The sequence below is a fragment of the Calliopsis andreniformis genome, chromosome 5 (assembly GCF_051401765.1).
Source record: "Calliopsis andreniformis isolate RMS-2024a chromosome 5, iyCalAndr_principal, whole genome shotgun sequence".
NCBI lineage: Eukaryota > Metazoa > Arthropoda > Insecta > Hymenoptera > Andrenidae > Calliopsis > Calliopsis andreniformis.
The window spans coordinates 14,895,285-14,909,560 of record NC_135066.1 but is presented as its reverse complement, the minus strand read 5'-3'; the positions used below and the strand labels follow the sequence as shown (position 1 = coordinate 14,909,560).

The window sequence follows — 14,276 nt, the reverse complement described above, 5'->3', positions numbered from 1 at the left end:
CACGGCACTTACCCCAGAACCTTGAACGAGGAATCAATTTAGAAAAGTTTCTAACATATAAATGTTCTGTTGTTAGAGGGTAATTGCTTTATTCAGTGTATCTTGAAATTATTTAGAGCAAATAGTTGCTGCTTGCTGTAGCAGTTGTATTGAATATATTTCAAGGGCTAATGATTCATTTTCAACCCTTCAGTAACGAGATCCGTCTTGCTCGTATGAAAAACTTGGAACACAGTGAAGAAAACGTTTGCTGCATATCGAGAGCGAGTATAGCAAACGCTGTAGAGTTTCCTGGGTAAATTCATGTGACACCTGTTGTATGCGCGATACAGGAGTTAATTCGAGCGACCGATATAGCGCGGCTTCCTCCGCCTCCAAACAAAATGTAACTGTAAAACGTCTAATTATGGATCGTGCTGTTTTATCGTGGCCATTATTGTGGACTGGAATCGCTGAACTCGCGCGATTCACCCAGGCCAAGTAATTCTGTTTTTATTACGCTTTTGTCTCTGCGATTGTACTGTGAACGAGTTTGCTTTCCAGAATTGATTTTCCCTCTGATGGCAAACTCTTCTTTTCAACGGTACTGCACTAATTGCTGCGACTAATTTCAAGAATTACTGACAGTGTAAACATCAATATTTCACAAACAATGTCGTTCCTCGTTTCGACGAGGGCATTTGAAAGAAGAAATTGTGAAATTGTTATGCGTGTGTGAACGATGATTAATTAATAAATTGTACACTAAAGGTTACTAAATTCCCAAGTTCAAGATCTTACGTTTTACATGTTATGTTCAATTTAAGGAAGCTGGATATGATTTAAACACAGATGTTAAAAATGAAGCTGACACTAAAATATTATATAGTCAGAATTATCAAAACATGACTACATATAAAATAATATTCGAAAACAATAGTACTTTCAAGATAACCCAATACATTCCTGTGCTTATTTTCCAATAATATGGGAACTCCACTAAAGGAAATTATTTTCATTAGAAACATTCCTCTCTCTTCGAGCACGTGCAACAGGAGAAGAGTAAACAGAAACGAAAGGGGCATCGACGATTTTACATTTCATGCATTGCGAGGAACGATCAAGTACGATTTTCCACGAGATCGGGGACATTCACGAGATTCCAGCGGAAAATTGTGAACACAATGAAAGAGAAGATGACGACTTATTTTCTCCGTGTACGATGGCCAGCGAGAAAAGCGAAATTCTCCATAGAGTATTCGTAAAACAGAGTCACGATGAGTAGGGTGAGAGAGAAAGAGAGAGAAAAAGAGAGAGAGCGAGAGAGGGGGAGGGAGAGAAGAGAGATAGAAAGCTACAGGCGATTTACTTTGATATCTCGTTTGGAGGGTTCCCCTTTGGATCGTGTTCACTGTCACAGCACGTCTTCGTTGCGAGGAGCAGCGAGTACGCGGACACTCGACGACCAAAAAATGCATTGGTCTCGGGAATGCGCCCCTTTGATGTATTGTGCACTGTGGCCCCCGAGAATGGAGATATACACGGCGAAGCAAGTGGTCTGGACATCTATCGTCCGTAGAGAAACCGAGAATGCCCTTAAAAGCTATCCTCCAAAGAGGTTACGCTTCGAAGGATTATACGTATCTCCTTGAACCATTCAATGGAGATTTGGTAGTCGATAGACCCGTTTTGGGACGCGTTCTCAGCGTTCCGCGATAAGGGGACGTACGAGCCTCAATCGGTGCTTTGCTTTTAATGGTTCTCTCGCGACGATCCAGTTTTACCTTCAACGGAATTATTCTACAGAGTGATTCGGAATTACTGCTATAGAGAGCAGTTAGAGGGTATAGGAAGATTTTTCGCTTAAGTCTTTTGGCGATAGAGGCGCTCCTCTGAGAGCATTATCAATGGGATCTGAAGATTAGGGTGAGATGAAATATTTGGGGCACTAGGCTGAACGTCGAATTCCTGAGTACAGGTGTAGGTATTTCAGCAATTTGTTTTAGCAGAATTAACCAAGCAAAGTGAGAGACAATAAAATTTGTACCTTATAGTCAGACTAACACAAACTCATTTTTTTTTCAAAATTAAGTTTTTTACAGGATCTTGGCGCTTTTTTATATTATTAGAATAATAGGAATTTTGTTCAGTTACGTTATTATAGTGAAGGAAAGGAAGTAGTATAAACTATTTCAAATACTCTGTTAAGGAATGGGTGATCCCATTTGTTTGTCGACTATCTTGACAAGTAACAAAAAAGGATTTGGGTCACGCTGGCTCTCAGGTGCAAAGGTAATTTCTGAATTGTTGGGAAGATTGAAATTGCTATTTTATTATTTGTCTGACAACGTTGTTTCATCGGTAATTTCATCCAAAGTGAGCAATGAAAGTGAACAGTGAAGGAAATAGAACCTCGCTCCACATTTGATGAAACAAATAGATGATCCATCCATAGCCAAGCTGCAGTGATAAATATCAACCTAATATTTGCACTAGTTTGCGATATTCTTCTACAAACTTATTCAATTATGGCACTTTAAACTGATATAAATACACCAGTTTTTATCTTTCTATTTTCTATCTTCCTTTCTCTTATTCAATGACTCCTGTGTAAAAAAGAGATAGAGAGTATCAATGCGGTCAGATTCGTCTCAGCTGGGGGTACTTAATAAAACACAAAGAATGGTATCCTCAAATAATACTATAATATTCAGCCACTGGGACACAATTCAAGTGTCGAGACATTCATTTCTAGCTTGTCCACTTATTGGGACATTCGACATCTTAGGCTCGACGCAGACAAGCAATCTTTTGACGCACGATCTCGTTACGATTATATATCTGTCTTCGTTATTTGTAATTGAGAAAACAAAGAAAAACATACGATCGCAATGAAATCTTGCGTCAAAATATCGCTCGCGTGCACTGGCCCTTAAGTATCTAGATATTAGGACAATTATCTTGCACAAAGGATTTCAGCACCATTGAGAACTAAGCGTGCACAATATGAAATGTGTAGATTATTCGGTACTTTTAATAGCTAACAAATAGCGAATTACTGACAGCGAATTTCATGTATGCTTAATTCCGTATAAACGGTCGAGAGAATGAATTAGCCGCAGAAAGAGCAAGAGCCGCGTTAACGTTTAATTAGCAAGTTGCACTCACCAACGTCGAAACCATTCGCTGCATCCCCCTGTGGCGCGAGGGGGAAACGATAGCGATGTTCATTGGCTTCCAGATGCCGGACGCAGCCTTTAAATCCGGTCCTCACCGGAAGTCGCTCGAGGCCGGTTGTATTTCCGGGTCCGCCGACGAAGAGCGGCTCACGGAAGGTAATCCTCGCAAACAAGCCCTGCAATCAAACACAGAATTGTCCGGTTTACGTCCCTGTATAAAGCTCTTTGTATAATTCGCGCTGCGCCGCAACGGTGCAATTGTCTCTTCAATTATTCCTGACAATACGCTTTGCCAGATTTTATGGGCTGTGCTATAATTTTCTTGACTACGAGTGTTTCGTGAGTTGAAATGTAGAAGGGGAGGGTTAAATATTGATGGTAGAAGGTATGAAAATGAGAATTGGAACTGATTAGATTGATAATACAGAATGTAGCATTAATAGCTGATGATCAGTGGATCGGGTAATCAGAAACTGTAAATTAATTGTGTACCTGAGGGGCAGCATGATCTAAGTCTTTTTTATTTATGTAGAGAGATGCGAGAGATAAAAGCGATTAGCTACCTACTTCTTACCAAAGTATTTAAAATGGTTTATAGTATTGAAATTTGTATATAGTATTTGTATATAGTATGAAAATGAGAGTTGGAACTAATTAGATTGATAATATAAAATGTAGCATTAATAGCTGATGATCAGTGGATCGGGTAATCAGAAACTGTAAATTAATTTTGTACCTGAGGGGCAGCATGATCTAAGTCCTTTTTTTTGTTTATGTAGAGAGATGCGAGAGATAAATGCGATTAGCTACCTATTTCTTAACAAAGTATTTGAAATGGGTTATAGTATTGAATTTCCTTCGCTTCTAAATTCCTATTATTCTAATAAAATGAAGAGAAAGCAATAGCAGGTTCTGTAAAAAAAGTTAAAAAAAATGGACTTGGGTTAAGCTGGCTACGAGGCACAGAATTGAAAAGTAGGTAATCGTGAGTCGAGAATTCAGAACTGGAATATTCGAAATTAAATAAGGGAGTGTGAAAAGTGGAAAATCAAAAAGTCATAAGATAGAATATGTATAATTAAAGATTAATTACTGTACTAATTACTTAAACTCTGAATTTCGTTACTGCAGCTAATAAAATATGAAATTCCCAAGCATTCTGTTGATTAAAAGTTAGACCATTATTCTCCTGCTCATGTCTCAGTGACTGAAATATTTTCCACGAAGCAATTTCAAACACATTTTTCGAAAATAAATTGCACTTAATCGTGCCAGTAAATGATACGAATAATCACAGCACATCTAACGAGAAATAAACTTCTGAAAGCAAATTTGCGAAGCATCTTCCTTACCGCAGGCACCCCCATAATTTTACGTCGACGAGAACACGTGTTCTGTTCAGCACAATGTATTGTAGTTACCGCAGATCGCATACTTGCTCCGCTGGTATGAAAATTATTTCCAGGACAAGTAATTACGGAGGAATTCTGTTAACGTTGCACGAGACGCGCGTTGATATCGACGCGGAATAGTCGATTTTGTAATAACTCAGTGAATTTCACAGTCAAACGCCTTCTGTTAAATCCGTCTCTCGCAAATACCACGTTCTCATAAATCGCGTGGAATTGGCACGACGAATAAAATTGTTTTGATTTTCAAATTCATTATCGCATATTTTGATAACTTTGTTGATTTCATTTCTCGAAATTAAGCAATATTTTCTAAACTATAACATATTCATACACATACGTACAGTAAAGCCTTGCAATTTCCAATTTCCAACTATTGATGCATTACAATTAATTAATTTCAACCAGAACAACCAAAGCAAAATTGAACTCATTATTTATTAAATATTTTTACTGCGTAATAGCATTTGAATCTCAACAATTTTGCATTAAATATATGTATTTAAGTGATACTTAGAGCGATCAACTTTTTCTGTTAGAACATTAAACTCATTTATTCATTTCATCCTTTCATTTCATTCATACATTACTTTTTATACCTTCTCGTGTTATCTAAATTCCTGTATTATACTTTACTCGCTAAAGTTAATTAGGTTATATGCTTTAACTGCAAATGCTTATGCAAATCACATACATTATGCAAAGCACATTTTTCTATACATCATGTATATGTATAATAATAAAACTTAAATATTATACAAGTTTGTTTCACCCTCAAAATATGGTAATCTGTATTTTAATTGGTGCAGAAACAAGTTTAGGACAAGAGTTGAAAAATAATTTAAAAAATTGTGGAAAATAATAAAATAACAATTAATCGTTATGACTACTTATAATCACAAATACTAATTTTTTGAGTAATAAAATATTCTGTTTGAGACATTATTTGTGGAATAACTCAGTAACAAAAACACTACAATACACTTGAAAGTCATTTCGTGAACAAAGTGTTAGGACATCTATTATCTTCAATGAACTTCCATTGCACAATATAATTAGAAATTTTAAAGGATGATACGCGTTAAAATAAGAAGAGATTTCTATTTATCTGACTTGGGATTTATTCTACTTATTTTTCTGTACTTAACTTGAAACCTATTCTACTGGTTTCTGTGTGCCTGATTTGAGCCTTATTCTACTGATTTCTCTGTATCTGGTTTATTCTACTGATTTCTACAGGATTAACTTGACACTCATTCTATTCGTTTTATTATATCTGACTTAGGACTCATTTTACTAATTTCATTATGTCTGACTTATAACTCATTCTACTGATTTTACCATATCTGATCTTATTCTACTGATTTCGCTGTGTCTGACAGGCTATTGTACCTCGACAGTAGAATAAGTTCTGAGTCAGACACGTTTCACAAAAATTTTAGGTGTCTTAAATGCATCACCTTACTGATCTTAAAATTGTTTCCAAATACATATAATGTCATCGAGTAAATGTCGTAATACTTTTCTACAGGGGTGTATATCACAATGGATACGCCTCCGCAATCAGCACCACATCGCAACCACTTCCATCCTTCCATCCCCCAGCTACACGTCATTCAGAATAATTAGAAGATCACCTAGTTCCCAGTTTGAATGGCTTCCCAAGAGGAGGCCCGTTTTCAAGTAACCCGCGAATCCCCGGCTCCGAAATAGCCTGGCTGTAGTCAATCTCGATTATGCATTCGCCCGACGCCAAAAATAACCATTATGCGCGCGGATATAACGCCGAGGCTGGCAGGCATCGCGGGGCTCGAGGAAAATGCAGTTGGAGATGGCAGCAATTTACGTGGATTATGCATCCGAGGTGGCCCATATTTGCCTAGCCGACGTCTAAGTGTAGCGACGAGAGTTTCTTGTATCCGCGTCCCAGCGAGCTCCTGTGTACGTATCAAACACACCCCCGCATCGAGGGTGAAGGGGCACACCCACGCTCGGATCCTGTCGACGACCTCGCTGTTTCGAAGTTAATGCACTTACAAAAGTCTCGAAAGTTTCCACGGTTGGGGTGCATCGGCCTCTCCCGAGGTGAAAAACTTCCAGGCCCGCTGGAAACTTGCATCGAGACCTTTCGACTCTCGATCGAGACGGAAAATAATTTCGATCCAGAATACGCTGCCGGCAGTTGCGAAGCTTCGTTTCCAATTTTTTTTCTCCCCCTGTTCTCCCTTTATGTTCCTTTTTTGGTCGACTAGCTACGAAGGCCAGGTTTTTCGGACTGTTTCGTCTGGTTCGTTTCGGAGCATTCTGTAATAGCGTTACGCAAAAATAAAAGTTTCGCGCTTTGTTTAATAAATATGGAAATGTCTTGTGTTCCGAGGAAGCACGCCGCTGAGTAACCTCCCTCGAACATGCGCGCAAATGGCACTCGAGAGGAGCACGCTTGCTTTACGTGAAGCTAAATAGGGGGCAGGATTCTTTCCCGTGATTACTTGCGAGCTAATGATAAGTTGTAATTGACTTTCGAGTTTTAATTTCATTCAAGCAACGCCCGTAACTGGTCCACGCGGCCCCTACCCCGCGAGGAGTTCACGTTAACGATTTTAAGACTGAACAAGCGTTGTTTTACTTCGAAACTACAACTATCGTCGTTACGAACGAAGAATCGACCTGTCTTAACGACGCTGAGGCAGTTAAATGTTTTTGGGACACGGTTGAAAATTGGTCCTCGGTGTTCTAGATTTTTTTCAGGGAGCTATTTAAGACTGACTGTTTCGTTTTCGAAATTAGCTGGGTGAATGTGAAAATTAACAAAGTAATGATATTTGAATCAGAAAATCAAATTGGTCTCTCGAAAATATTGGAAAAGGAATTTTTTACAGTTGGCGATATCACATTATTTTCCAAAACTAAGAAATCATTTTTTGTTTGGAATGACTCAGTAGCTAATTTTATTGGTTACTTAAATTTGTACAGTTGAAAAGTTAGTATAAGTCAAATGTTTGGATTCGTACTGTACCTAAAATACTGTGCTTAAGTATTTGGACACTTTCATATTATAGGAAATGAATAAAGTATACTTCAACTAAAATTTTCTGATATACAGGGTGATCTTTTTAAATAAGGCCACCTATGTGTCTATTCCAATTGTAAATATTTTATTTGAAACTTTAGAAAAACATTCCTTGCAGTATACTGGTCCCTTAATACCACTGAAATTGCCTGTAAAATATTTTTTGTGGCACCACAATTAGAAAAAGAGATATTGAGATGGCCTTACTTTAGTGGACCACTCTTTAGTTTTGGATACAAACATTATCTCAAACGTTTATTGCTAAGGTTTACAAATATTGTTGAGAATAACGTTTGATATATACTTCATGCATATTTAATAATATAAAAGTGTTTAAATACGTATGCACGATAGTGCACATCCAAACAAGAGATAATTTGAAACCAGAATAAAAGAGACTTTCCATGTCATAAATCACAACTTCATTCCACAAAAGTGCAACGATATTAAAAGACAAACAGCCTCTTTGACAATTAACATAATCCACTTTGTAACACGCTGAAATGTCGGGTAGTTATCTTAAGCCAAAATATACTCGCAGAGAGGTGCAAAGCTTTAAAAAATTAAAAGGAATGGCAGTAAGGGTGGAAGCAGTCACAGAGAATAAGAGGAGGTCGGAGAAATTCTCCAAAATATAAAGACACTGCGGGGAGAGTGCAGGGAGGATTAAAAATATAGAGGCGCAAAGACTAAAAGCAGAGTCCTCTGAAATTACGTCCTATTTCCAACTAATCCATGGCCATCGCGATAACAAGCTTTCCCCATTAAAAGCGACAAAACGTACAGCCGGAAACGCGACTGCCGATGAATGAACTTCCGAGAGGGGCCATTCGTAATTGTATAAAGTTTAAACGATCGATGCTTCCCTGCTGCCGTACCCTATGAAACTTTCACGGAACTTTTACAGGCTCGTCGAAATGGATGAGGTAAATCTTTTGATCCGACACCGACAGTATATAGGGCTCGTGGAAAGCCATTACGAAAATATCGCGGGAGATCCCCGCGAGTCCTTGCGAATTCGTGTGTAACGAGAAGCGAAACGAGCGCGATTAACATTCGAGATGCAACGAGTATACTCTAAATATCAGCGCAAATGAGATTCCCCCAGGGGATGGTTATCAAAAGATCCACGCTCTGTTAAGGACTCAAATTTAACCTCTTCTCTGTTGATCTTAGCCGCGTCGAAGGCTCAGCAATCTGCCTACACGAGAGAAATTCATTTCGTAATTATGTGAGATCCTTCGTGGCACTGTATGGGCGATTGGAAATTGGCAATTGTGAGTCGAATCGATATCAATTGTTCATTGTGAATAGGCTGATTCGTTTTTTGGAAACAGTGGTCGCGTTCTCGTGGATCACTGTGGATTATATGGAACTTTGTTAATTAATTGCAAAACGTTCCATGAATCTTTCGGCTGGGGCATTATTTTCTGTGAAATTTGCACCCGAGTCGCATTGTTATAAACTTTGGCAATTAAATGCGCGGCTGGTGGATGCGCCAGGATGCTGCGATTTTTTTTTCCTGAGAGACTTTGCCATGTTATTTGAAATTTTAACGATTTGAAACGAAACTGATTTATTGTTCGATCGTATGGGATAGAGACGTTTGTTGGAAATAGTTTACGTGATATCGGGAGATTTTATCAAGGATTCTTTTTTTTTAACTTTTAATTAGAACACAGAAATTCAGCATGAAATACTACAATTATTTGTTGTACAATTCATTTTAATTAATAGTGATCTTGTTATTTCATTTCGTGACCCTTTAGCGAATATAATTTCTATGAAGACTTCTAAATTGAAATTTGGATTCAAATTTCAAAAGGGGTTCAGTAGATATAATTATGTCAACAGTAGTCATAAATCTAGGTCATCCCATTAAATCTATTTTAATTCTGAAAACATTAATATTGATAATTGTATTTCATTACTGGCAGATTCTCTATTACTGTTTCTCAAAAAGGACTTCCTACATAAACGTAACAGTCGCCTTTTAACGAGTCTTTACCAATATATAAAACCTGTCAATCTCCTAACAAGAATTTCCACTCACCTCATAAATCACAAATAATCTTTCACCTCACAAAACTACCAAAAAAGTAACGTTTCAAAAATTCATTCAAATTCATATCCTTTACCGAAACGTCGAAAGATCCGCGCATACAATTTGTCGTACGCGTGATTTATTTCTTATCCCAGCATACGTCACACCGTCAATCCATCTCCCGCAGGAAATGGCGAGTATCTTTCCACTCGTTGGCAGCAAAACCTCGAGGAACGAAGAGGAATGAATGTAGGATAATCCAACATTTGTAGACGATTTTAGAAGGCGTCACAATACAATCAGATTACCGATGCTTCGTCAACGAGGACACTCGACGTAGAGCGAGCCAACGTTACGATCAGCCGTCAGATGCAGTTAATCTGCTCCCCCTGTCTAAGTGGAGACTAATTTTCTACGACATCGGGGGTTTATAGATCCCGCGGTAAAACGGGGACAACGAGACTTACTTTTTAATGAATGTTTCCTTCCCTCGGTTTCTCCACGCGCTATTCGCTTCAACGAGAGGATATTTGCTTTCTCATCCTTTTTCTTCTAACAGAGGATCTTCTCCATTGTCAACGCGGAGCATCGATGTCTCCTTTCGCGAAAGGGGATGATTCGGGCGTATTCACGATACGAACGTCGTAACAGTCGCTTGGGGCACGTGCTACTCGTTGGCGCAGAAATTATGGATTTAGTTTTTTAGAGAGGAAAAGCAAATATGTATCACTGTGCTGTGAAATTTTAGCTGTCTGCGGATAACCCTTTGATTGGATTGATTGTGCTTTGTGAAGGGAGCTTGGCTGTTACGTGGTTTTTATTATTTCACGTTTGATTAGTAAAATAAAATTCGAAAGATAGTAAAATATAGAACACGGTTATTTCTTTGTGCAACATATGAAACGTGTTTCAAAACCGGTAATTGGAAGTAGAAGAGGATAATATGAAATGTATAATAAATTCTTCTGCATCGAGTTACATTTTTGAGAAGATTGAATTTGAATTTTTATTGGGTACAAATATTCAAAGGGATAATTTTGAGTACTTAAGGGGTATAGGATAGAAGAAAAATATTCGTTGTCTAACCAGTGACTTTATCTACTGTGAACTGGAAGTGTTCCATTCACTCTATGCACCCTTAAAGTTTTTAACAAATATAAAACTATCTTTCTTTCATTTACATCACCTGTTTTGAAACACACTATATACACAAACATAGTGTTCAACAAGTGACACAAATTTTAAGGAGTGAATTCACACGTCAAAATAATAAAATGAGCAAGTGAAAGAAATTTTAAGGAGTGATTCTACATGCCAAAATAGTAGAAAGAAAATCAAGAATATATAAGATAAATATTAATCAAGACAAAATAGCGTTTGAGGTTTTATTTCAGAATTATTAAATGGTGCAAAAACGTCTAAAGATCACGTACAATGTGTCTGACTAAGGACATATTCTACTGCTGGCGTGCAGTAGCCAGACTCAGTAATGTCAGTAGAATAAGTCAATAGAATAAGTAAAGTCAGAGACAGTTCATACGATTAAATAGCTTACACTGTTATCTTCATTATTTCGATCGGCACTTTTAATAAAATAATTCTTACGCGTATGGTATATAAATCGTCTTTTAATATCAATTACTCTCGCTTCACGTTGCAATCGTTTACTTTACTATCACACACAGTATTTCTTTCACCGCTTATTCACATACCAAAGGGTTAACTGAACGTATCAAATGAAGTCAAATGAAAATGGAATAAATGAAACGTATGACACCAGTGGAAGGAGTGAAATAAATGAAACGTATTGAAGCGAACGAAACAAATGAGACGATCGGATAAAGAGGGAATAAACGATACGAATGAGTGAATGTAGAGCGTATTGAATAATTAATTAAATATTAATAAAGGGTGTTTGGCCTGGACCAAAGCATTGTTTGGAAAAATACTTCTTTGTCCATTTCCATAGAATATACAATAATTTCCGTGATATAGAACGTAACGGCGTACTTTTTATTTAAATTGTTGGAGTAGCGGATTTTTTAATGAATTTATTTTCTTTCCCACGTTGACTTGATGCAAAAATAAAGAAATGTATTGAAGCAGCTGCAAAGAGTACTGGTTATCCTCTGACCCGTTACAAAGTCGAGAAAATTAGATAGTGCAGGAACGTGCTTTGTATCCCGAGCAACTCCCTTCCTTATTATACTTTGCTTTATTATATAAAGTAGGTTCGAAGTCTGAAAAACTTATTTGTCACATTCTCTGGCTTTCTTCGTACACAGTTACGAATTATAATTGAAACCTCAGTGCTGCAGGAAAAATTTATTACTTAAAGAATTTATTGTGCTTCAGATTTGTAGGAACTCAGTTGTTGGTATAATGTATTGTTTTATGAATTCACTGTAATTCTTTCTTCTATTACAAGTATGTACTTTTGTTGATAGTCTACGGGTTCTAGTATTCATTTTGAGTAAACTTGGGTTTTTGGAGAAAGGAGATGGATTGAATTTAAATGTACCTATACGATTACTTTATTCTATATAAAGTTGCTACCTCTGACTTTTGGCAAATAGTTTTATGCCAGGAGTAGTTGAATTTGTTATAAATTATATAAGATTTGAAAATTGTTAATTTCAAAAGTGTTTCCATACACTAAAAAGTCACTACTTAAGAGTCAAACTATTTCAGGTCCATTTTTCTCAACATTAAGTTATGTCAGTTTACTGACTTTTCTTTCTTAAGAAATTTCCTATCACAGTTATTTTCCTATTGAAAAATAACAGAAGAAAACTTCGTCGATCCTGGCCCTCATTATCAGCTCTATAACTTTATAAATAGTGTTCAGTTCATTCTTACTAACAACGAAACTGAAAGCAAAAAGGAAAGGAAAATAATATTACAAAAAAGAAAAATAATTTCTCGAATATTTCGTCAAGAAATAGCAAAAAATGGAATCTAGATGGTCGTTTCGTGCAGCATTGACTTGATATTCAGGAACTGATGGTTGCTGTCTCGGCAGAAAGGTCAATTATCAGCTGATAAGTGTCCCCTCAGCAGCACGCGGAAAATTGCGGTTTCTCGGCCGAGTTTAAGATTTCTTTCCCCTATTCCACGTCGCGACAGACAATATCCGCTCCGATTGTTTCGCGGAACTTGCTCGTGGACGAACTTAGCTGTTTTTAAAGAACCACTCGAAAGCACTCCTCCCCTTCCTCCTAAGGAAGTAGCGCCTCTTTCTCCTTCTTCCCAGGCGGCGTGCTAACTTATTCCGAAACAATTTGCAAGTCTTATGAGAGAGGCTGAGGAAGAAAGCGCGAGCGGAACGAAAAAGGGCGAGAGGAAGAGGGAAATGGTGGCAACTAAGAGGGACAGCGAGAGGTTTGGCAAAGTAGGGAGATTTTAAAGAGTTTTAATTCGAGAACGAAACGCCGGCCAGTTCCTCGGTGTAATTTAAAGAAAACGACGTTGCGCTGTAATAAAACGCGCTTAATTACTGTCAACTTGTCCCAGAACTTGAACTAGTGAGGTTATGTAATGTACAAATATTAAGAAATATACTTGCGTTGAAATATTCTAGGAGATCGTAGGGAAGTCTAAATGGAACGTAAAAATGATTTGGATAAAATTCTTAATCTGCATTAATGCATTTAAAGTTAACAGTACAATTTTAGGATGGAAAATAACTTGTGTATATCGGTGAGACAGATACATTGAAATAGGTGGTTGACCTGGGCTTTCCAGCTGTTCGAGAATGTGTGTGTGGCTTGGAAGCCCCTTAAGACTCTCATAGACAGTGCATTTGTCACTGTAGCGAACAGGACAGGTTACCAGTAGGTCAGAGTTTTTGACCGAACACTCCACAGATCTGTGAAGTAAGCTATTTCTAGAAACATCGTGGGTATTTAAAGAATTACATTATCTAAAATTATATAATATATCATACAAGATATAGCACAATATGTTGAGGACCTTTTGCTGTATTGATGCCCAACAATATAGTTCGTTATACTAAGTTATGCAAATATATGTAGCAAGTAGTAAGTTAAATTAATCCATTGATCTAACGTATAGATATGTTAATGCGCTAACGTAATATGCTAAAAGCTTGAACCTTTAATTTAACAATAACGATGAATACATCTAGGTAAACAGTTTTGGTAGCCATTAACTATGCACAATGGATCTAGTCGCTGGAGTATTTCATTAACGGCTACCCCAAACGCATTATGAAATCGCCTGCCGAGCAAAATTCATTAAATAATAATGAAATCACGCTGACTAACCATAATTTATCCATCTCAAAACGTGAAATCTATCGTTTTTCCCTTAAATAAGTAGCACAATGAAATTTCAGCTACCGAACAAGGGAAACTACCTACCAAAGGGTATTAGAATGCTAAGAAAGCTTCATTAACAACATAAAAGCGCATCCCTCTTCGCATCGCCGTAATTAGTGGGTCATGTAAACTGTATTAAGCAAATTTCGCCGTCCATTCTGTAACGTGCCAGCCGTATTAATCCGCGGGGCCTTAATTAACTAAGGGCTCCCGTCGCGCGAAATATGCAGGTATCGCGAAAATTTTAATAAAATC

At 37.4% G+C, this 14,276-nt stretch overlaps 1 protein-coding gene across 1 annotated transcript in view; it reads right to left on the bottom strand.

Annotated features, from left to right (window-relative positions):
• The window catches only part of LOC143178988 (pikachurin), a 216,874-nt gene that overhangs the window by 22,487 nt on the left and 180,111 nt on the right, over positions 1–14,276 (bottom strand). Inside the window, exon 8 of the mRNA XM_076377942.1 lies at positions 3,148–3,334. Coding sequence (XP_076234057.1) covers positions 3,148–3,334 — 187 coding nt within the window. The remainder of the gene's footprint in view (positions 1–3,147; positions 3,335–14,276) is intronic.